At 49.7% G+C, this 24,672-nt stretch overlaps 1 protein-coding gene across 3 annotated transcripts in view; it reads left to right on the top strand.

Moving 5' to 3' along the window:
* Positions 1 to 24,672, top strand: part of LOC120370582 (pro-neuregulin-2, membrane-bound isoform-like) — an 84,165-nt gene extending 59,493 nt beyond the window's left edge. For 2 of the 3 annotated variants that reach the window (XM_039485545.1, XM_039485549.1), the window contains one exon: positions 24,311 to 24,672. In XM_039485545.1, the coding sequence (XP_039341479.1) occupies positions 24,311 to 24,444 (134 nt within the window). In that variant the 3' untranslated portion in view covers positions 24,445 to 24,672. Of the gene's footprint in view, positions 1 to 18,250; positions 18,400 to 24,310 lie in introns of all 3 variants that reach the window. The other variant, XM_039485546.1, reaches the window with a different exon arrangement.

The raw sequence follows: 24,672 nt of genomic DNA, 5'->3' as shown, positions 1-24,672 counted from the left end.
CTTGCAGGAAGAGCAGCCCGTTGCAGTTAGCTAGTGGGGGCTTGGAACCAGGGTGGACCAGCAGCCCCCTTATCAGCTCCCCCATCAGCTCCCCACTCCCCTAAGTTCCCTGTGCAGCAGCTGCCTGCAGTTCAGCTGTCCCTCCCCCCACTGCCATGTGCTGCTCCTGCCCTTGGCCTTGGAGCTGCTCCCTGAGCTGCTCCCAGAGGGGGGAGGGAAGGAAGAGGGGAGCTAATGTCAGGGTGTTCCCCTCCTCCCTGCTCCTGCACCCCGCTTACTCCATCTTCCATAGAGCAGGGGGGACACACCAGGGCTCTGGACGGAGGGAGCTTGAAGCAGCTGCGGTCTCAGCAAGTTGATCTAATTAACAAGGCAGTGTACTTAAAGGGGAAATGTGCATATCTCCCTCCATTCCTGCTGCCTTGTAGAGTGAGTAGGATGACCAGATGTCCCGATTTTATAGGGACAGTCCCAATTTTTGGGTCTTTTTCTTATATAGGCTCCTATTACCCCCCACCCCCTGTCCCGATTTTTCACACTTGCTGTCTGGTCACCCTAAGAGTGAGAGAGTTAACCCTTGAGGGCTTAGCCAATTGCTAGTTCATCATTTAACAGTAAAGGAAATATCCCACCCTCTGACTCCTCCACCTCAACCAAGCTTCACAATCATCATCACTATGTATCAGTATTAAACTGTTTGTTTATAACTTATACTGTGTGTGTGTGTGTGTGTGTGTGTGTGTGTGTGTGTGTGTGTGTGTGTGTGTGTAGTCTTTTGTCTGGTGAAAAAAATTTCCCTGGAACCTAACCCCCTCATTTACATTAATTCTTATGGGGAAATTGGATTCGCTTAACATCGTTTTGCTTAAAGTTGCATTTTTCAGGAACAGAACTACAACATGAAGTGAGGAGTTACTGTACCTGCACTGCCTGCAATAATAATAGTACTTTGCAATTCTGAGCCAGCTTTAGCCTGGGGATCTCAAAGTGAGTTGCAAATATTAATGAAATAACCCTCATACACACCTCTGCATGGTATCCCCATTTTACAGATGGGAGAACAGGGGGCTTGGAAAGGTTCAGTGTCTTGACCAGGGTCACCCAGCCAGTCTGTAGTAGAACTGGGAAGAGAACCAAGGTGTCCTCTTCTGAGTCCTTTGCTTTCAGCCATGAGAACATTCCTTCCTCTCCCAGACCCTGTATGTGTGATAGTTTACCCCTGAGATGGAAGGAGATGAGTGACCCTTGTGAAATCTCCTTGGGGAGCCATTACAGCAGGTACAGACCAGACAGGGCTGGCTACGGCACCCTCTGGAGGGAGCAAGTTGCTAAAACTTTTATGGCCTGTGTCATAGGTTTCTCCCCGCCCACTTGGAGCTGTTGGGTTCCAAAATAGGGACCTGCATGGACTCCCCTAAACGAAAATCCTAGTTTAGATCTGGTAAAAGCTGCCACCACCCAATAATGTACGTGTATTGGGACACAGTCCTTCCCCAAAATCCTTGGGGATCCCAAGAGCCCCAAATCCATGGAGTTCTTACACCTAGGAGAAATAAACCATTCCCCCCTGCTTCCTCCCCCCTCCCTTTTCCTAGGAGAGATACCGGGATTCAACTACAGAGGGATGCCTTCCTTCTCCCTCCTTCCCTTTCCCTGAGAATTCACCCAAGGAAAGATCAACCAAGTCCTTAACAGAAAAGATTTATTAAAGAATAAAAAGAAAGTAAACTGTCTCTGTAATACCAAGATGGAACAATACACAGGGTCTAAACTTATCAATCTCTGGAGAGAATCCCCCCTCCTTTCTTTCTCAGTAAAAGCAATAACAGTACAGAATTAAAGAAATTCTATAGCAAAACACAGAATTGCAAATGTAGAAATCAAATTATAAGACTAATCCGCCTTTCTAATTAATACTCACTATTGGATAGTAGGAACTACTCCAGGAGAACTTGGAGACATGTCTGGCCTCTCTTAGATCCAAAGAGAGAACACAGAGCCAACAAGGAACACAGACAAAGGCTTCCCTCCACAGAGATTTGAAATTATTCTGTCCCTTGATTGGTCCTCTGGTCAGGTGTTTCTCAGGTTACTGAGCTTGTTAACCCTTTCCAGGTAAAAGAGACCTCAACCCTGATCTGTTTATTTATGACAGCCTGATTTTCAGAGATGCTGAGCCAGTGATGTCACGTGGAGCTGTGGGTGCTCAGCCCCTTTGGAAACCAGGCCACTGATGTGCAGGGGAAAGAAAGCAATATCGCCAGGCAAGAAGGAGTCACCTTTGGGGGCTGCAGAGGGCGGGATAGTGGAGCCTGAACCAGATCCCTTGAGTTCTGAATTAGACCATGTGACTGGCTGAGATCCTGGCTGGGCAGAGCTGAGATGACAGAAGTTGGGGCTTTGTATGCCAAGAGCTGGCCAGCAACACTGGCTAAACAGTTACAGAGAGAATTTCCATACCATCATACAGCAAAATATGGTAAAGGCTTTGAGGGTGGATCACAAGGGGGCCAGCTGGTCCAGATTCTGTTACATGAACAGCCTCGCCTTAGTCCCCAAAGTGGGTGACTATAAATGTTTAGCGAAAAGCAAGGAGGCTTCAGGAGTGTGCATTTTCCGTGGGAACCTAGGCTAAGGGGCTGGAGCAAGTTGGAAATGTAATGCGGTCCTAAATGGGGGGATGGTGAACTGGCCAATAACCTGAATGGAAATGGAGAAATCTGGGGGTAAGGATTAATACCATTCAAACTAGAATTCTCTGCGGGTGGACGCTCACTCCAGGACCACAGGCTCCGCTGCCCAAATCATATGCAAAATTCTCCACTTATATTTATAATGAAGTCTGTCCCATGTGACTGATGCCCATGTGACCGTGAGAACACCCATGTGGTTGACAAGCATCCGTTCCCTGCAGAGCTGATGTTCTGATAGAAGTGCAGTGGAATGGTACACAGTCCATTTGGTGACGAAGTTGTTGGGCTGAAGATGGGCGGTGGCCTCTTGGCCAGGATTCATGGTTTTATTTGCTTCTGCTAAGATGCAAAATTTTGGATTCAGAATTGTAATAGAGGCTGGGCCAGATCCAGATCTGATATAGATCAATGAAGTCAATAAAGTTGGTGGAGCTTTGCTGATCCACACCAGCTGAGAAATAGCTATTCTTGTTTGTGGATAATTGTGTGCGTGCGTGTGTGTGTGTGTGTGAGAGAGAGAGAGCTGTAAAACTCTCCTGCTGCAACACATCCTTTGTGTGAGGAGTGTGTGGCAGAGACAGGGTTAACCAGAGCTTGGACCATGATGTCAAGTCTGGACCGGCTGGGGGTGCCCGAGTGGGGTGGGGAGAGCTCCTGAGGCACAGGGAGGGTCTGGGAGCCTACACGTAGTTTATCTTCTGTGTCCTAAGTGGTGCCATCAATATCCAGCAAAAATAAAAGCCAAACTATTGATTTATGCTGGTGATTTAACCCTTGTTAAGCACAAGCGTGAAGGCTCCCACGATAGCTCACTGGGGTTTGTCAGATCAACTGAAACATATGGCACAATGACACCGACAAGGGATGATGGGTGTTCCTCTGCTAGGTGCGGCACAGCGTAATTTATGACGCGTGCCCAGGCCTTTCTGTCAAGGGACTCGTTTGCATCTGTATTCTCTGTCTGCATTAGAGACCCATTCCTGCTGAGCCTCCCAGCTCAACGTGGAATCATTTTACTTGCTCCCTCTAGCAGTGTTGGGGTGAATCTGTGTGCAATTGATCCTGCCCCTGCCCTCTTTTCCTGATGAGCAGAATCGGCTTATGGATTCTGCAGAGAGACGCTCTCTTCTTCCATCCCACCCTCCTCACCTCTGTAGGTGACTGGAACTATGCGTCTGCTCCTTGTACTCCCTCCCTCCCTTTGTAAAGGCCCCTGCCTCTTATCAGCATCCATACCAGTGCAAGCCGTTTGCACCCCTTTGCCCCTTCCTAGTCTCATCCCCCCGGCGCCGGTAACGTTCCCATCAGAGCGGTAAATTGCTTGAGTAGCATATCTGTGGAATGTGATTGGACTGTGCTCATACGTGTCCTTTGTTTGCCCTGGGTTCCCAAACACCGAGCAGATTGTTTTATTGTATCAATGATCAACAAGCTGCACCCTAACGAGCTTCCATTTAAGGTCTAACAAGATAATAAATTAGCGGATGACTTCCTATTTCTCTTTGATATTGCCTGTTTCCCCAGACTTTGAGTGCCTGTCTGCTGCGGTGTGATGGCCAGATGTTGACATTCTGTGCACCTTTTCCATACTCTTTGTTAAGAGAATTTAATGCTGGGGCAAGAAGCCAGATTGAGGGCCTCGGAGACAGGAGCTGTGAAGAATGGGTGCAGCACATGGGGCAGTAGGACACACACTGCCTGTGGGCCTCAGTCTTGTTCTGCAGGGACAGAGTCCTGGGTTGTCAGGGAAGACAGAACTTAGTCATAATGAATATGAACAGAGATTTTTTTACTGAGGCTGCTGGTCACACACCAACCATAGAATCATAGAAGATTAGGGTTGGAAGAGACCTCAGGAAGTCATCTAGTCCAACCCCCTGTTCAAAGCAGGACCAACACCAACTAAATCATCCCACCCAGGGCTTTGTCAAGCCGGACCTTAAAAACCTCTAAGGATGGAGATTCCACCACCTTCCTAGATAACCCATTCCAGTGCTTCACCCCCCGCCCTAGTGAAATAGTGTTTCCTAATATCCAACCTAGATTTCCCCCACTGCAACTTGAGACCATTGCTCCTTGTTCTGTCATCTGCCACCACTGAGAACAGCCTAGCTCCATCCTCTTTGGAACCCCCCTAGATAGTTGAAGGCTGCTATCAAATCCCCCCTCGCTCTTCTCTTCTGAAGACTAAACAAGCCCAGTACCCTCAGCCTCTCCTCGTAAGTCATGTGTCCCAGCAGCCTGATCATTTTCACTGCCATCACTAGACTCTCTCCTATTTGTCCACATTCTTTCAGTAGTGGGGGGCTCAAAACTGGACGCCATACTCCAGATGTGGCCTCACCAGTGCCGAATAGAAGGGAATAATCACTTCCCTCGATCTGCTGGCAATGCTCCTACTAATGCAGCCCAATATGCCATTAGCCTTCTTGGCAACAAGGTAACACCGTTGACTCATATCCAGCTTCTCGTCTACTGTAATCCCCATGTCCTTTTCTGCAGAACTGCTGCTTAGCCAGTCAGTCTCTAGCCTGTAGCGGTGCATGGGATTCTTCTGTCCTAAGTGTAGGACTCTGCACTTGTCCTTGTTGAACCTCATCATATTTCTTTTGGCCCAATCCTCCAATTTTTCTAGGTCACTCTGGACCCTATCCCTATCTTCCAGCATATCTATCTGTCCCCATAGCTTAGTGACATCTGGGAACTTGCTGAGGGTGCAATCCATCTCATCATCCAGATCATTAATAAAGATGTTGAACAAAACCGGCTCCAGGACCGACCCCTGGGGTACTCCGCTTGATACCGGCTGCCAACTAGACATCGAGCCATTGATCACTATCCATTGAGCCCGACAATCTAGCCAGCTTTTTATCCACCTTATAGTCCATTCATCCAATCCATACTTTTTGAACTTGCTGGCAAGAATACTGTGAGAGACCGTATCAAAAGCTTTGCTAAAGTCAAGATATATCATGTCCACTGATTTCCCCATATCCACAGAGCCAGTTATCTCACCATAGAAGGCAATCAGGTTCTCACTGGTTCTCTAGCTCCCAGGTTAATACAGCCTGTGCTGGCACCAGACAGGGCTTCCTTAAATCCTGGCCTGGAGGAAGCAGTCAGGGAATGAACTGCTGACTATACTATAGGGCGCACAGGGAACTCATTCCCTTGGGCTTCCAATAAGAGGGTCAGTTGTTGACCTATCACAGAAATGGTCTATTTAAACATTGTACTTATCATTCTGTGTTCAGTTGCGGATCAGTTTGCCAGATTTTGACACCATACTTAAGTGGAAACCTGGAAATCAATAATCAATCCATCTCACATTAGATACAAACCAAAACCATTGGCCAAATGCTCTGGGAAACCAGCCATTGGCTGTCTGGGTTTGCTTTGTGTCATTCAATCACAATACATAATGGGACTTTGGGATCATTCACTCAACCCATGTCTCCTCGTCTTTCTTTTAAAATAGTTTAGTTGTGCTTTGACAGGATATTTCCAGGTAAATACATGGGTAAAAATACATGAGAAATACACACACAAATATAGAGGTTTTCGAGGTGGCACTTTCTAAAAAGAGAAAAACATAGGCCACCACTACTGAGGTCAATATTTTCTTGGAGTTAGGTCTTTGAAGATCTTGACCTGGGTTCTCCATAACTACATACACAGCGCCATATTGCTATACAGCTAGGCACATGGGTGTTTGAAGCAGACTTGCTATAGCTGGTTAAGTCAGCATTAATTATCCCGCATATAAATGAGAGACTAACACAGTTTTCTAGTTACAGTTGGATGTAGTTTTAGCTTGAGGTTGCTGTTTATCTTTGTTTCTTACATATTTTAAAGAGATAATTACTTGTAGTCCAGGGCTAGCGTTCCTCAAACTCCATCTTGGGACTGTCCAGTCCAAGCTGTGAGCTGTTCCCATGTCTCCTACTCCTTGTAGTGGCAGCTTTGTCTCTTGGGAAGCACATAGTGGTGAGGTATTCTCATGCTGCTATTGCTAAGATTCTGAATAAACATCTTCCTTTGCTATTTCATGCATGTCTCCCAGTATGTGATAGGGGGGAGGGGGGTTGACTGGATCGTGTGTCAACGTCTTTCTGTATGTGTAACCAAAATGTTTGTATGTATGGGAAGTCCAAGAAAATGTGTGTGTGGAGATGTATTGGCTCACGTCTCCCCAACAGAAGTTGGAAAGTGTCAGAGTTCTTTGAGTGATTGCTCCTGTGTATTTCCACAGTAGGTGTGCGTGCTCGCCATGTGCACAGTGTCGGAAGTTGTTCCCTTAGCAGTACCTGTACTGGGGGAGCACTGCTGCAACCCCTGGAGTGGCGCCTCTATATCGCGCTATATGGTGAGCTGCGCGTTCCCCCCGCCCTCAGTTCCTTCTTGCTGCCGGTGAAGGTAGTTGGAATGTTTTGCTCCAGCCTTGCTGCAGCTTCTCTAGTTGACCTTAGTGATACAGTTACTTTTAGTAGTTTTTCAAGTTGTTAGAGTGGGCTTGGGGCATGCCCTGGGCCCCAGGCTTCAAGTCGTGCGACTCCTGTTGCCGTTCTATGCCCAGAAGCGAGCTGCATGCTGAGTGTCTCCGCTGCAAGGGGTCCCTTTCCCGGAAGCCTCCCCATCATTAGACCTGGTGTCAGATGCCTCGGATCTGGGATGGGGAGCTCATATAGGGAACATTCAAACCCAAGGGAGATGGTCGGCCTCGGACTTGTTCCTCCACATAAATGTCAGAGAGCTCAGGCCAATACAGTTGGCGAAGGTGCATGTATTTCAGCATGCACCTTCGCGGGAAGGTGGTCAGAGTCCTTACAGACAACACTGCTGCGATGTACTACATCAACAGGCAAGGCGGGACTCATTCTTCAGCCCTATGCCTGGAAGCCCTGAGCCTATGGGAATTCTGTATAGCCCACAATATCTCCCTGTGAGCCTTCCAGCTACTCAGCGTCTGCAATATGTGAGCCGATCACCTCAACAGGGTTTTCTCTCACCAGTATGAGTGGTCGCTCCACTCGGAGGTCATCCACCAGCTCTTCCGAGAGTGGGGAGTTCCCTGGGTCAACCTCTTTGCAACTGACCAGAATCAGCACTGACTCCAGTTCTGCTCCAGGGGAGGAGTGGGGAAGAGGGTGATCTCGGACGCCTTCCTCCTCCAGTGGTCAGGCCAGCTTTTCTATGCCTTCCCACCCTTTCCCCTGATCGGCAAGGTCCTGCAAAAAGTAAAAACAGGCAGGATGTGGGTTATCCTCATAGCCCGGGACTGGGCCTGACAACACTGGTACGGGACCCTCCTGCACCTCTTAGCGGCCCCCCAGTGGAGGCTACCACTTTGCCCAGACCTCCTATCCCAGGAAGGAGGCCGCCTCCTCCATCCCAACCTAGCTGCGCTCCACCTGACACCGTGGTTGCTCAGTGGTTAGATGAGGAGGAGGGGAGGTGCTCAGAGGACATCAAACGAGTCTTGCTGGAAAGTAGAAAGCCATCCACATGGCGGATGTACCTGGCAAAGTGGTCCAGATTCTCTAGGTGGGCGGTGGAGCGGGGAACCTCCCCATTGTCCGTACCGCCCCAGATTATCTTTGATTACCTCCTGTTCCTTAGGACCCAAGGACTAGCTCCTGCCTCTGTTAGGGTACATTTGGCGGCCATATCAGCCTTCCACCCACCGGTGCAGGGCCAATTGGTCTTTTCTCACACTATGACCTCCCGCTTTCTAAGAGGCCTGGACCGTTCATTCCCATATGCTAGGTCCCCCGTTCGGCAATGGGACCTAAACCTAGTGTTATCCCGTCTCACAGAACCTCCCTTTGAACCCTTGGCCACGTGTTCCTGGTTTCACCTGTCATGGAAGGTAGCATTCCTTGTAGCTATCACGACAGCCTGACATGTCTCGGAGCTCAGGGCCTTGACTTCGGAACCCCCCATATGGTCTTCCACAAGGATAAGGTCCAGCTTCGCCCACACCCCTCATTCCTCCTGAAGGTGGTCTCTGCTTTCCGTATGGAACAGGACATTTTCCTCCTGGTGCTCTGTCCTAAGCCCCATTCCTCCAATGAGGAACGTCGCCTTCACATGCTTGATGTGTGTAGGGCACTGTCCTTCTACCTGGACCGGATCAAGCTGTTCCCGGAAATCCTTGCAGCTGTTCGTTGCATCAGCCAACCATATGAGGGGGCAACCAATTTCCACCCAGCACCTCTCTCTTGTGCATACGCATGTGCTATGACCTGGCAAGGGTTCCCCCGCCACCCATCATCAGGACGTACTCAACGAGAGCTCAGGTCCCGTCGGCTGCCTATGTAGCCCATGTCCCGATTCAGGACATCTGTAGGGCTGCCATGTGGTCCTCTGTCCACACATTTTCTTCGCATTATGCAATCGTCTCCCAAGCGAGGGATGATGATGGGTTTGGTAGAGCAGTACAGGATCCCGGAAACCCTTAAACTTCTACCCACCTCCATCAGATATAGCTTGGAGTCACCTACTGTGGAATGCACATGAGCAGTCACTCGAAGAAGAAAGGACAGTTACCTGTTCCGTAACGGGCATTCTTCGAGATGTGTTGCTCAGGTGTATTCCACATCCCACCCTCTTCCCCCCTCTGTCGGAGTTGTCCGGCAAGAAGAAACCGAGGGTGGCGGGAGCGTGCAGCTCCCCTTATAGCGTGATATAAAGGCACCACTCCAGGGGCTGCAGCAGTGCTCCCCCAGTACACGTACTGCTAAGGGAAAAACTTCCGACACTGGTGCACGTGGCCAGCACGCACACCTACTGTGGAATACACTTGAGCAACACATCTCGAAGAACGCCAGTTACGGAACAGGTAACTGTCCTTTTGGGTGCCTAGAAGTCATGGGTGCAGTATAAATGCCTAGATCATAGAAATCAGGACTGGAAGGTACCTCAAGAGGTCATGTTGCCATCCCCCTGCACCGAGGCAGGACCATGTAAACCAAGACCATCCTGACAGGTGTATGTCCAATCTGTTCTTAAAAACCTCCAATGACAGGGATTCCACAACCTCTGTAGAGCTTAATTATCCTTATAGTTAATAAGATTTCTTAATATTTAACAAATTTCCCTTGCTGAAACCTAAGCTGATTACTTCTTGTCCTACGCTTGGTGGACCTGGAGAACAATTGATCACCATCCTCTTTATTACAGCCTTTAAGAGACAAAGAGATCACTTTCTTGAGGATTCTGGTATATAGAAGATGCAGTGGTTACTGTCCAGTGGAATTCTCTGTGGGATGGGGAGGAGTTAGTGGCATGTGTGTTTTGGAGGGCGTCTGCTTACAAATTGTCTTCTGTGGCCCCTCAGACTCCGCTTCCCACTTTTACTTTCTTGGCTCTGCCTTGTCTATCTCAGCACTGTTCAATGCCACAGAGAGAAGGGCAAGTTTGTCCTACTGGGCTGCCTGATTTCTGGAGTCTTTCCAAGCTGGGACGTGGGTCGCTGTATGCCTGGCCTGGGCAGGCGGTAATGTTGAAGTTGGACATATTTATAAAAGTCTGATCTTTGAAGATCAGAGCGTCAGGGCATATTTGGGTGAGTTGTTCGAATGGTTTCAAATGTGAACCTTGGCAGAGCTGGTCCAGGTGGGTCAGACTGTTCCGCTCCCATCTTGATCCTCAGTGGCAATGGACAGTAGAGGTTGTGGAACAAACCTTCTGCTGGCTTGTGCACCTCCCCTGAAACTGCCTGGGTTGTTAAGCCAAGGCAGAGGTTAGCCCCATGATAAGCCAGTGATTGGGCAGTGGGTACCCCATGCTGGTCTGAGTATGAGCCATTCATTTTAAACCATTCTACTATGTCCATATTTCACCAGCATCTTTTTGGGGAGGGGGGTGGAGGAAACCAGAAGAATGAGCCAGGCTGCTCTAGGGGATTTCCTCTGAAAACTTCTGCATGTTGCTGGAGATAAAAGAGCTCTAGGCTCTGATTCAGGTTCTGAGTTTACAAACTCATAGACATTAGTGAAGGAAAATACCTACATTAGATGCATATCCACTTAGTGATTGTTTAGCCCTGCGGTACAAGCCTAGCTGCACCCTTTTCTCATAAACCCCTTAAGCAGCCTGTTGCATCCCTCTAACCTCCCTGCACTTTGTTGATCTGTTTCTGGTGTCACGGTGCCCAGAGTCCTGCAGCTGTTGAGGTGGGGTCTCCCCAGAGCTCTAGAGAAAGGAGCTATGCCCTCTCAGCTGTGGGGCACGGTGATGGTGTGTATAGATAGCCCAAATATACAGTCATTTCTTTTGCTGCTGTGTCATGTCACAGGCTCGGATCTCATTTACAGTAACCCCTCTAATCTCTTTCAGTATCACTCTTTTCAGCGTCTCAACCCTGGAAATGGCCATTGTGCTGCACGTGCGTGCTGCTGTTTTATCCCACTATTAATAACCCTCCAACTTCAACTGCCTCTAGTTTTATCAGAGTGAATAAGAATCATCCACAAGGACTCTGAAATGTTTTTACAGGCTGTAGATGTAGGGATTACTCTCCTGCCACAGCAATGCAGCCACCTCTGGGATTGGGTGCAGCAGCAACACTACCAAACAGTTTTTGAGAGGGGAATGAGCAATAGCTTCTCCAGGTGAAAGTAAAGGAGGAATATAGGGGAGCTGGTGTGATTAGTGTAATTGGGGATTTGGCCAGGATGCCAGAGGGATCTCTCCTGCTGTTGGATCAGAGACTGGTTTTACAGCTTGTCCATAGTAACACAGTGCCCCCTAGCACCTCCCAGAGCACTGACATCCAAGCACTGCCAGGCCCCGGCTTAGGGTATGTCTACACTACAAGAGTAGTTCGAATCAACTTAAGTCGAATTAGTAGAATCGACCTTACAAAGTCGAATTTGTGTGTCCACAGTAAGGACACTAATTCGACTTTGTGAGTCCACACTAACGGGGCAAGCGTTGACATTGGAAGCGGTGCACTGTGGGAAGCTATCCCACAGTTCCCGCACTCCTCGCTGCCCATTGGAATTCTGGGATTTCCCCCCAATGCATGCTGGGGGGAAAACTGTGTCGAGGGTGGTCTTGGGTAACTGTCAGCATTCCACCGTCACTCCTGCCGGCGGGAAATCAGTTCGCGCACTTTTCCTGTTAGTGACAGCGCGGATGCCACAGCACTCCACTGCAATCATGGAGCCCGCTGCGATCATCGCTGCACTTATGGCCGTTGTCAACTCCTCGCACCTTATCATACACCTCTTCAACAGTCAGATGCTGAGAAATGGGGCGAGGAGGCTCCGGCAGCGCGGTGAGGACATGAAGTCTCAGAGTGGCACAGACCTGTCAGAAAGCAGGGTACGCCGTGTCGTGGAGATCATGGTGGCAATGGGTCATGTTCATGCTATGGGACGACGATTCTGGGCCCGGGAAACAAGCATGGACTGGTGGGACCGCATAGTGCTGCAGGTCTGGGATGAATCACAGTGGCTGCGAAACTTCAGGATGCGTAAGGGCACTTTCCTTGAACTGTGTGACTTGCTGTCCCCTGCCCTGAAGCGCAAGGACACCAGGATGCGAGCAGCCCTGACAGTGCAGAAGCGAGTGGCCATAGCCCTCTGGAAACTTGCCACGCCAGACAGCTACCGGTCAGTAGCGAACCACTTTGGCGTGGGCAAATCTACCTTGGGGGTTGCTGTGATGCAAGTAGCCAACGCAATCGTTGAGCTACTGCTCTCGAAGGTAGTGACCCTGGGAAATGTCCAGGTCGTCATAGATGGCTTCGCCGCGATGGGATTCCCAAACTGCGGTGGGGCTATAGATGGGACTCACATCCCTATCCTGGGACCAGCCCACCAGGCCAGCCAGTATATTAACCGAAAGGGCTACTTTTCAATGGTGCTGCAAGCACTGGTGGGCCATAGGGGACGCTTTACCAACATCAACGTCGGGTGGCCGGGCAAGGTTCATGATGCGCGTGTTTTCAGGAACTCTGCTCTGTTTAGACGCCTGCAGGAAGGTAGTTTCTTCCCGGACCACAAAATAACTGTTGGGGATGTGGAGATGCCTATAGTGATCCTCGGGGACCCAGCCTACCCACTAATGCCCTGGCTCATGAAGCCCTATACAGGCGCCTTGAACAGCAACAAGGAACTCTTCAACTACCGGCTGAGCAAGTGCAGAATGGTGGTGGAGTGTGCTTTCGGACGTCTCAAGGGGAGATGGTGAAGCTTACTGACTTGCTCGGATCTCAGCAAAACCAATATCCCCATTGTTATTGCTGCTTGCTGTGTGCTCCACAATCTCTGTGAGAGCAAGGGGGAGACCTTTATGGCGGGATGGGAGGTTGAGGCAAATCGCCTGGCTGCTGATTACGCTCAGCCAGACACCCGTGCAATTAGAAGAGCCCAGCGGGAAGCGCTGTGCATCCGGGAGGCTTTGAAAGATAGATTCCTCAGGTTGCAGGTAACCTGTGACTGTTCAGGTTCTTTACAGAGAAGCTGAACCTGCCCCTCTTTCAGTTACTGTTGACTTTCTTTTGCGGTTACATAGCCCGTTCACCACGTTTCCCCCCTTCCAACACACGTTTAAAAATAAAGTTAATGGAATATTGTTAATTAACAAAGTTTTCTTTACTAATGAATTCGCGTTAAAGGGTTGAAACAGGGACGCAGACTGTGGTGGGTAGGGTGTGCAGTGATGTACAGACCGCTTCTACACTTGAGGAATGAAAGGCTCCTGCCCCTAGAGCGGTCTGCACTGCCGGACTGGTTGTTTCAACGAAGCCTGCCATCCCTCCTTTTCGGGACTCTGTGTGCGGGGGCTATGTGGCCTTGTGGCGGGGGAGGACTGGGGGGAGGACATTTACAGGTGGGTGTGAAGGAACGGGTGAGGGGTGCAGGCTCTGGGCTGGGGGTGGGGGCGTAGGAAGGGGTGAGGGGTGTGTGGGATGGGGGAGGAGGTGTAGGGGGATGAGGGCTCTGGCTGGGGCTGAGGGCTTGGGACATTGGAGAGGCTCAGGGCTATGGTGGAAGGGCAGGGTAAGGGCAGCCTGCCTTGCCATTTGTGTATGGCAGGCGCTAGGACCCTGGGGCACCAGACAGCATTTCTGCGGGGAGCCGCTCTACTGTCAGGCAGGTACGCAGTGCGGCGGGGCGGGGGGAGACCCGTGGGGGCCAGGGCCCGATCCAGGCAGGGCCGGGGGAGAGACCCAGCTCCAAATATAGCTGGAGCAGGGCACCTGCCGCCTATGCACAGAACATGAAAAACACCTCCCAGACTGACCAGGGTGCCTAGTGACTGCACTGTGTGTGTGACCTGCTGTAGATCCTGCCCCCGTGTCTGTACCCAGGTAATGGTGACCGTCCTATGCAATTACCAAACCCCTCCCCCGCTTCACACAAAGTCTTCTGTAAAGAAACATGACGGAAACAGTAATGAACAGCAAACTATTTTTAATAATCAACTACACAGTGAGGGGACGAAACTGGGATTTGGGCTTGGGTGATCCAGGAAGGGAAGGACTTCTCAAAATTTAGCGAATGAGAGCTTTTTGGTACTTGAGCACTCTGCTGGGGTGGAGTGACAGTTTTCACGGCCCCTAGTGCACCTCCTTCTTGTTATTTTGGGTGAGGGGGGTATTGGACTTTGTGGCGGGGGAGGGCGGTTGCAGATACAGTGCAGGGGGGCTCTGTCCTCCTGCCTGCGGTCCTGCAGAACATCCACAAGGCGCCTGAGTGTGTCTGTTTGCTCCCTCATTAGTCCAAGCAGCGTTTGAGTCACCTGCTGGTCCTCCAGGCGCCATCTGTCCTCCCGTTTGCTGTGTGAGCGCTGCTGCTGAGAGAGGTTCTCCCTCCACCGGCTCTGCTGGGCCACCTCGGCTCGGGAGCAGCCCATAAGTTCTGCGAACATCTCGTCCCGTGTCTTTTTCTTGCGCCGCCTAATCTGCGCCAGCCTCTGTGAGGGGCATGCTGGAGCAGGTCGGGATACAGTTGCAGCTGTGTGATGGGAAAAAGGGATTGACTTCCTTATAAAGATACAGTTTTGCAAAGAAGAAACATAGTCTAGTCAGTCTCTGTGAACAAGACCATGCACAGCACTCCCTCAAGGAAAGTTCGAATTTTCGGAATTCGCTTTCATTGCACTGCAGATCAGACAAGCGGGGCAGGACAGCAGAATCCGTGGAGCAGCCAGGCATGGTAAGCCAAAAACTTTTGGCTGCTTAAAAGTCAATGTATACCACTGTCTTCTTGCTACAGGCAATCCTGAAAGCATAAACTCTGCCCCTGTTGCACCCCCTCGCGTCTGTTCCATGGGAAAGATCCGTGTATGCTGCCACTCTGCAGCCTCCACCACGTGGCTGTAAAGTGACGCTCATTGTTATGCAAAGGAACAGTGAAGCACTCCCAATATTAATAGTACACAAATTACTGTAATTAAATGCAGGAGTCTCTGAGCAAGATCACCCTGAGGAGGGTCACTGAGGCAGATAGAGAGCGCATGCTGTGTGAAAGCCAGCACAAACCAGGGGCCTATGCTGCCATGCTCGTGGAGGCAATGCTCTCGGAGTACCTGATGATAGCTTGGCGCGGAAAAGTGTGCTACCACGGAGCACCCAATAAGGCAGCTCTCCCCAGGAACCTCATGCGGAGGCTTTTCGATTACCTGCAGGAGAGCTTCTCGGAAATCTCCCAAGAGGATTTCTGTTCCATCCCCATATATATTGACCTTCTTTTCAACTAGTAACTATTCCTGCTCCATTAAAAATAAATATTAACATGTTTAAAGCACTTACAGACTGATCCTTCCCCTGATTCAGGGTCCGGGGTAACATCTGGGGAGGGTTGGTAGGGGATCTCAGTGAGGGTGATGAATAGATCCTGGCTGTCGGGGAAATCAGCGTTGTAAGCGCTGTCGACTGCCTCGTCCTCCTCATCTTCCCCGTCCGCGAACATCTCCGAGGAACAGTCCGTCGACAGTATCCCATCCTCAGAGTCCACGCACACTGGTGGGGCAGTGGTGGCAGACCCACCGAGAATGGCATGCAGTGCCTTGTAGAACCAGCATGTCTGGGGCTGGGCTCCGGAGCGTCCGTTTGCCGCTCTGATTTTTTGGTAGCCTTGTCTCAGCTCCTTGACTTTCACGCGGCACTGCGATGTATCCCGGCTGTATCCTCTGAGCAGGGGCGGCTCTACGTTTTTGGCCGCCCCAAGCAGTCATGCACGGGAGGCGCCCCGGAGCCGCGGACCTCCCGCGGGCATGACTGCAGAGGGACCGCTGGTCCCGCGTGGCTCGGCTGGACCTCCCGCGGGTCCGGCGGCTCCGCTTGAGCTGCCACAGTCATGCCTGCGGGAGGTCCAGCCGAGCCGCGGGACGAGCGCCCCCTCCGCAGTCATGCCTGTGGCAGGTCCAGTCATCCCGGGGCTCAGCCTGCCGCCCCCCTCCCCGGCCGCAGGGGATGCCCCCTAGATTTTGCCGCCCTAGGCACCAGCTTGTTTTGCTGGTGCCTAGAGCCGCCCCTGCCTCTGAGTGCCATGGCTTTGGAGACCTTCTCATAGGTCTTTGCATTCTGTTTGTTGGAGCGCAGCTCCGAAATCACAGACTCATCGCCCCACACAGCAATGAGATCCAAGACTTCCTGGTCAGTCCATGCTGGGGCCCTCTTTCTAGTCTGAGATTCCCTGGACTCCTCTGCTGGAGAGCTCTGCATCGTTGCCAGTGCTGCTGAGCTCGCCACAACGTCCACACAGGAAATGAGATTCAAACTGGCCAGACAGGAAAAGGAATTCAAATTTCCCCGGGGCTTTTCCTGTGTGGCTGGTCAGAGCATCCAAGCTCGGACTGCTGTCCAGAGTGTCAACAGAGTGGTGCTCTGTGGGATAGCTCCCGGAGCTACTAAGGTCGATTTGCATCCACACCTAGCCTAATTCGACATAGCCATGTCGAATTTAGCGCTACTCCCCTCGTCGGGGAGGAGTACAGAAGTCGAACTAAAGAGCCCTCTATGTCGAATTAAATAGCTTCGTGGTGTGGACGGGTGCACGGTTAATTCGAATTAACACTGCTAAATTCGAATTAAAGTCCTAGTGTGGACCAGGCCTTAGTTTGGGATCTGACCAAATTCCAGCCTGCCTGTAGCCTCAATATGGAGCAATCTAGTCTGGAACCCTGGAGCCCCAGCCGGACGCTGCTTCTGTGAGTTCTGCTGCAGCCGACGCATCAGTAAGAGAGGAGAAGCCTCTGGGAACTGGTGTCTGTCCCTCTTATAGGTTCTGTTGCTTCCCAGACCGAGGAACTCCTGGCTCACGCTTTCTTGGGATTATGGGGCACATAAGCCGGCTCTGCGGTGGTCCGACTGATCCTCACCTGTGATGATCCTGCGGCAGGGGTTTGTGTCTGTGTGCTGCTCTCTGGGGGCAGGAGATGGAACTGCTTTGGGGTGAGGAGACAAGGAGCATACAAGGGACCTCCCTTCTCCACGCCCTTCCTCTGCACAGCCTGCCTCTCTCTGGGTCCTGCACAGAGGCTGTGGCCTGCAAAGCCCTGCTGAGCCATCAGGGCTAGAAGAGAGGGGTGGGGCAGCTGTCCTTCAGTGCACTGGGGGGTGGGGCGAGGGAGGTGCTTTCTCCTCTCCCAGGCCTATTGTATAGGAGAAGGGGGTTTCTTTGACCCCTGGGCTCTGTCCCAGGACCCTTAAGGATCTATGGGGCCTGGTATCCATCAGCCATGGAATGCTTCCCCAGCCTGTGCGGCGCCTTCCCTATACCATCCCCAAGGGCATTCCCTATATCTCCCCTATACCATCCCCAAAGGGATGGAGGAACGGGCAGGAGGGGGAGCCGTGTAGCAGCCAGAGAGGGAACCATACCCCGGCTGGATCCCCGTGGTCTCCTACGAGCACGGCGTGAGGTCAGATCATGCAGCCTTTAAGCGACCCTGCAGAGTCCCCTGCAGCTCTTTTGTGGCAGAGCTAGCATACATCCTGGGCTTGACTGGTGCCAGCTTTGTCTTTTCCATACCTACGGGACAAGCTCTGCTCTGGCAGGGACCAGGCCTCCATGATCCAATTGGTCCCTTTGATCTCTGATGGCTCTGATTCTCCCTGACCCCCCTGTAATGGGGTCATCCCCATGTCAGGGTCCTGCACGCCCCAACCTCCTTCCGTTCCCCTTTTCAACTACAAACAGCAATGCATTCATCATCTCAGAAACCCTCCTGCTAAACCTCAGGTCCAGCTGCCCCTGCACCCTTGGCAGGCCATGTTCCACCTCCACCCCAGCTCTCTCTGCAGCTCCTCATCGGCAGCGCCTCCTGACTGGTTGGCAACAATTGCAAAATGAAAATGTCTCCTGCAGCGTTTTTCAGTTTTTACACAAAAACATTACAGAGCCAAGAGCCAGAAGCTTCTCCTGCAGCCCACTCTGTGCTCGGTGACCTGGATGGGACCTAGGCTTGGTCCTGTTTAGCAGTGCTGGGAGCGATGGTATCTCTCATGTAAGTGCTCTCAAAATAATGATCTGATCCTCAGGAGCAACAGACGTTCAGGTTGAGACTGACGTGTGGCCCCATCTCTCCTTTTCTTTCAGACATGGCATGGTTCCTGCCTGTCTCTGTCCCCGGTGTTCTGGAGGGGAAAGGTAGCTTGGCGGATCTACAGCTGACCTCAGAGATCCTAGCTCCGGCTGCTGTATAATTAGTCAGGAGGCCACATATGGGACATGCCAGAGCAGACGAGGTGAGCCCATCTGAAGAGAACAGCTAGCAGCTCTAGTGACAGCATGGGCATGAATTCCTTATGGAGTGGCTGTCAGCACTCCAGAGCTGTGACTGCAGCCAGCATATAAAATGTATCCCTAAGGTTTCCTGCCAGAGCTGAGAAATGGGCTCTACAAGGAATATGACTCAGTGAATTGGGATCATGTAACATTAAGGTGACAGCTTGTGAGACATACCGGTTGTGTTGCTCCATCTCTCTTTGCTGGTTGCTCCCAATGGTCTTGCTTTTTGGTTGATTTCTTAGAGCCGTTCCCAGTCTCTTCCTTAGTGCTGAGACAGACTCTTAGTGATAAGAGATGGGACAGACCTAGGAGCTCCCCTTGTCTGTTGATCCACCTAGCCAGTTCAGCATTGTTACCTACAGTGCATTGCCCAAAGCTTACTCAAGCCTTGGCTTAACTGAATGCAGGTGATGAGGTTCCACCTCTCCCTTTGGGAGACCCTGGGGGGGTTTCACCTTCCTCTTCAGCCCAGGGCATGAGTCACTTGCTGGTTAGAATTAGAGTATCATAGAATTCAAGATCAGAAGGGACCATTATGATCATCTAGTCTGACCTCAAGATGATGGCCACACATATACGATCCACCTACCAGCTTAAGCGACCCCCCCCCCATATGCTTGGAGGAGAAAAAACCTCCAGGGCCATTGCCAATCTTCCCTGGAGGAAAATCCTCCCGACCCCCGACAAATATGGCCGCTGAACGAACGAGCATGCGCAAGACTCTCCCAGCAAAACTCAAACCTCTGTTATATCATACCATTGACCCATTGTACTATTTACCAGTGTGCCAGATAATTAATTGACCTATTGACTGACTTATCCTATCCCATCATCTCCATCCATCCATCTAGCTTAATCTTCTTTAAAGTCAGGTCCTTCCCTCGCCTTCCCCACCAGGCTGTGTTTCTATTGCACTCCCTGATGGTTAGATGATGGTTAGATTTCTTCGTCTGAATGAGCCTCCTGACTTTGACTATCCGCTTTATATATCCGTGTCTCCTCACCTGAGCTGCAATTGATTGTCTCCCTCTCTCCTTCCCTCTCTGGTATTTATCCTTCCTATTATATATATCTCCTCTTATCCTTCTTCTCTTATTTTTCTTTCAAAACAAAAAACAAACCGAGCAGTCTCCTCCTTCTTTCATTCCAATCCCATTCTAGTGGCCCTTCTTTGGCCCTTCTCTTCTTTGTTCTTTTCTTCTATTCATCCTTCAAAACATGGGAGGAGACCAAATGACACAATACCAAATAAATGAGGTCTCCATATACCTCTATATATCTCTCCTAGCCTTACTCTTACCTATCCCTACTATCCTCTCCTGACCTAAGACAAGAGAGCTTTTTTAACTTGCATTTCATCACATTGCATCACTTACATATAGGACTCCCAGTCAACCTCCTCCTCCTCCTCCCTCCCTCCTCCTTCTCCCTACACTCCCCCCAGCTTATAACTAAAGTTCCTTATAGTCATAATCTTACACATCACTTTACACTTCTCACTATTGAATTTCATCCTGTACTTTACTTCCAGTTTACAAGGTCATCTAAATCTCCTGGAGAGAATATCCTCTCCCCAATCCGAATTGAAACACCCCAAACTTGGTGCCCACTTTATCAGCCCAAACAGCCTACAGCTCCCTCCTACAGGTCAGTAATAAATATAAAATCGACCCATAAATTGAATAAAATCGACACAGGAAAAACCCTTGAACCTCTCCACCCTCCTTCCCAGTCTCCCTCCAATCCCCCTTCCTATCCACCCTCCGCCATCTCCTTAATCAGCTTTCTTTCCACCTCTTTTATCTTTTTTCCCCATTTAACCAGTTCCTCTTCATGCAAATGTATTACTGAAATACTGAAATCCAGATATATTAGAAGATATATTTTTTCCTCTAAAAAAATTCTGTTCTTTCTCAAATCTCAAAGAAGGACAAATTTGATCTCTCTTCTAGTTGGCTGTATGCTATCTTCCTCCCATGCTCCCATTAACCCCCAGCCTCATGCACTTCATTTGTCTTTTTTTTTCTTTCTTTTTTTCAGATTGTTTGACTTTATGGCCTATAGTTCCCTGTCACTTTTTAGTCCTTTCCCCCTATTGAATACTTTCTACATTAGCTAATCTCCAGTCAGTATCTAATAATCCCAATTTATTTTAGATTAGATTTTACCTATTAGCAATATAATATCCATTATCCGTAATATTCTAGATCCGAAGATTATCCTCCCCATTATTATCCGCCCCGATTTACTCCCTTTTACTCTTTACTCAGATACTACCACCCATATCTCCCCCTATATCTTCATTCCTTCATTCCCCCATATCTTCATTCCCATTCCTTCCCTTAGCTCATTTAACTCATTAGAAGTATTCATCCAAGATGATATTGTTAGATTCCAAGATTCTCCCTTCGCTTAAAGTTTTAAAGTTTTTCTTGGTTTTCTTCTTTATTCTTGGTTTTCCTTTTTTTATTATTAAAAATAATTTTGCTATTGGTTTTAATCCCATTTGTAGGTCTCTCTCCACTGCTTCAGGCCTTCTCACTGCTCCTGCACCCTTCTTCCCTCAATAAGGTAGGTTTCTTTCCTTAATGACCCCTGTTTTTTCTGTTTCCCTCTCTAATTTTCTTTTTGTGCTCTCAGTTCTTTGCTTCTCTAGCTCATCCAGCTCGAGCTTCCTCTACCGCCCAAAATCCTCTCCTTCTCATACTCTCCTCACCCTTCTCCTCTGAACCACCCTAAGTAACCCCAAATATCTGCCCTTAGATCCCTAATCCCTTTAGCCCCCTTAATTCCTAACTTCCTTCCTTTATGTCGTAAAGTTAGTTAAGTTGAGTCTTGAATATACTAGTCTTTATCATGATCTTGATTATCCCCATTCATTTGGAAATTCATTAGCTCATGATCACTGAAAACCAATTCAAACAAGGTTGTCCCCTCCCTCAAAAAGGTCCTCAAAACAAATTCAAATCAAATCTAAATCAAATCCAAAATCAATCCCCCTCGCACGTTCAGCAAAAGCATTGATTCAGCTATCATTACCTAGCATTTTTTTCCCATATTATTATATTAATTATTTTCTTTTATTATCATATCCGTTACTGTTATCCTACATGATCAAGCAGTTCCTGTGCTTACCTCCAAAAAAAAAAATTAGCTTAGTCCTCCTATCTCAAGCTAGCCCCTCCCACTATCCATCTGCCCACCCCAATCACCCGGTGAGGGAACTGCCCAATCCATTGCCCAATGTATTATTTTGCCATTGCTTATCTCATTATATTATTTGCATTGCTAGTATATCATTACAGTTTCACCATTATATTCCTAATTAGTTTTCTCCCCACCTACCTTTGCATCGGTCTTTACCATACAGCACATATACTTCCATCACCATCTCCCAGTCATGGCTACCCCCCACCCCATTTTCCCAGACCAGGAGCTCCGCTTCAGTTTTTCTCCCCCAGCACCTCAGTTCTCCCCTTTTTTCCTATTGGTTTCTCCTATTGCGACAGACATTTTAATTTTTCCTGTTGGGCCTCTCTCTTCACACAACTTCCAAGACTCCCCATAGCAGTATAGGTCCTTACCTCTTCCTTCTCACCGGTTATCTCTCCCTCACCTCCACCGTATTCTCTTGTCATACCAATGTATGTTCTCACCTGGACCCCTCACTCCCAATGTATCTGAACTGTCCAGAGTCTGTCTAGTTTATCCTCCTCTCTACTCAGTTGCCTACCTCTCTCCTTCTTAAGTCTACTCTCCCAGCTCCTTCCCTTCCCCTCCCTCCCTAACAGCCAGTCCCCTGCCCCCAAAGCCACACAGTTCCCTGTCCCCAAAAGTCTCCCTCCCCCTCCTCCACCAGCCTCTCACCAAACTATCCCTCATCCTTCTATTAATCGTCTCTTTCCCTTCCCTAGGACAGGTAGAATCCACTGAAGATCACCTGAGCCCCACCCTTTGAGCCCTCTCCCAAACTCCCCCTGATTTCCTCTCCCTTATTTCTAGCGCCTCATCTAGCCCTTCTCCCTGCTCCTTAAAGGCAATCTGATCAAAGGGTTCTTACCCTCCTCTTAGGATCCTTTCAAACCTCAGAACATCCCCTCCGGTTTATTTCCCGTACACTTCACACCCCCGTCTTCTCCTCGGATCAGCCCTGTCACACAGGCTCCTCCTACCCTTCGCCACCTGGAATCCCCAATCACTCTGACCTGCTCGCCTGGCACAAGGCCATCCTGCCCCTCCCCCTGGCAACCTGGTTGCAAGCTGCTTCATCCCCCTATCCCTTGTGGCCATCCCTTGTCATCCCCCCCATCCTCCTTGGCCTTGGCTCATCCTGTACCTCCTTTCCTTCCTCCTTTCCTTTTGACTGGTTCTCTTTTCTCCTTTTTCTATGGACCCTTGCTCCACTCCCCTCTTTTCTCCCCCTCTCAGCTCCCTTCCTCTTTCTCCTGTCCCCCTTCCTCATTCTTCCTCACTGGCTCTCCTTGGCCTGCTTCTCTTTCCCACATGCCTCTTCTCCCGCCCCTCTTTCTCCTCCTCCTCCCACTTCCCCTCTCCTCTCCCATCCCTCCCTCAGCTCCCCCTCTCCCATTGCCCCCTGCTCCTCCTGTGCCCCCTCTCTTTTCCTTCTCATTGCTCCATCAGGTTTCTCTATCAGGCCTTCCCTCCTGGACTCTTCTCTCTGAGGGCTTCCTCCCAGCTCACTTCCTGCATATACCCCTGCTGCTACATGCTGCTAGACACTGTAGCCATTATGGGTCCCCTCCTAGTCCTCTGAAATGGTGGATTCTCTGAAACTTGAAGTCTTTAAATCAAGATCTGAGGAGTAACTCAGCCAGAGGTTAGAGTCTATCACAGGAGTGGGTGGGTGAGGTTCTGTGGCCTGTGATGTGCAGGAGGTCAAACTGGATGATCATAATGGTCCCTTCTGGCCTTAAAGTCTGTGAGACCATCTGTGTACCTCATGGCTAGGACGTGCTCTTTGAGAGCCTCCATTTTTATTTGCTCACTTCCATCCCATTTGCCTGACTGCTGCAAGCTTGGCCCATCCTGCCCCATTGTCCTCGCTCCTGAGTATATACACCGCTCCAATATTGGCTTCACTTTGTGAATGACAAATAGTGACAAATGATCTGTCAATACTTGTAAGACAGTTTAGAATCAGACCTAGCTAGTGCTTTCGTGAGCAGAGGACTGGGAGTAAGGACTCCTCATATTCTAGTCCCATCTTGGACAAGGACTTGGGCAAGTTTAATCCATGTGTATAATAGGGATGCTGATCCCTTACAAAGGGCATTTTGTAGCTTAATTAATGCTGGCAGAGTTTTGAGTTCCATGGAAGAAAGTTGCTATAGAGGTGCAAAGGGTTATTATTAAGGTCAACCAAAATGCAGTAGCCGATCTACTGAATCCTGACAGTAGGGAATGGGATGTGATTGCTCACTAGTCATCCCCATGCCAGTGACTTCTGTAGGGAATTCCTAGCTTTTGAAGCCCAACAACTCCCCATGAACAGTCATCCACAGTTCACTGCTGGACAGTGGGTAAGCATGATGCTGTAAGAAGCAGAGGCTGGGAATGTGTATCCTGTCTGATGATTTGGGGTCTGGTGTTTCATAATTCGCCATGTTAGGCAGGGAAAGAGCCAGGGAGGCAGGGTGGAGCTGCTGTTGTATCATGGGAAAGGCCGACCTGCCCGCAGCAAGCACAGATGGACTGGTCATCTTGGACTTGCTTGCTCTTGCATTTGCTGGTGAGCTTAAACCTTGGTGTACCAAGTGATGTACAGATTGCATTTAGGGAAACGTCCTATACAGTGAGGAAGCCCCGTGTGGCCTATGAGGTGTCATGATTTTCTTTTTAATTTCCTAGGGATGAAGGCGAGCGAGGAAGAGGGTGAACTCTCCACAGAAATGAAGAAGATCCAAAGGCAGTGGACAAGGGTCAGGGAGAAAATAGGCCTGAAACATTGTTGTTCAGAGGCTGTCAGTCACCTGTTAGATTGACGGGGAAAGGAAGGTGGGATCATTTCCAGATGCATGGGGTTGGATTTTTTTCTCCTTGTGCTATATTGTTGTATTGCCTTTGTTATCCATTTTGATCCTTCTCTTCTGAAAATGTTCACCCCACTCTGTACTGTATACAATGGCTGCATGTGCTTCCAGCATCCCAAAATCTCCAGTGCATTCTGTGTGGATAAAGTCGGTAAAATAAAAGACATCCACTCCTCCAAA

Source organism: Mauremys reevesii, linkage group 8, assembly GCF_016161935.1.
Source record: "Mauremys reevesii isolate NIE-2019 linkage group 8, ASM1616193v1, whole genome shotgun sequence".
NCBI classification, from domain to species: domain Eukaryota; kingdom Metazoa; phylum Chordata; order Testudines; family Geoemydidae; genus Mauremys; species Mauremys reevesii.
Note: the sequence above shows the minus strand (reverse complement) of the source record. Positions and strands in the feature narration are given on the sequence as shown.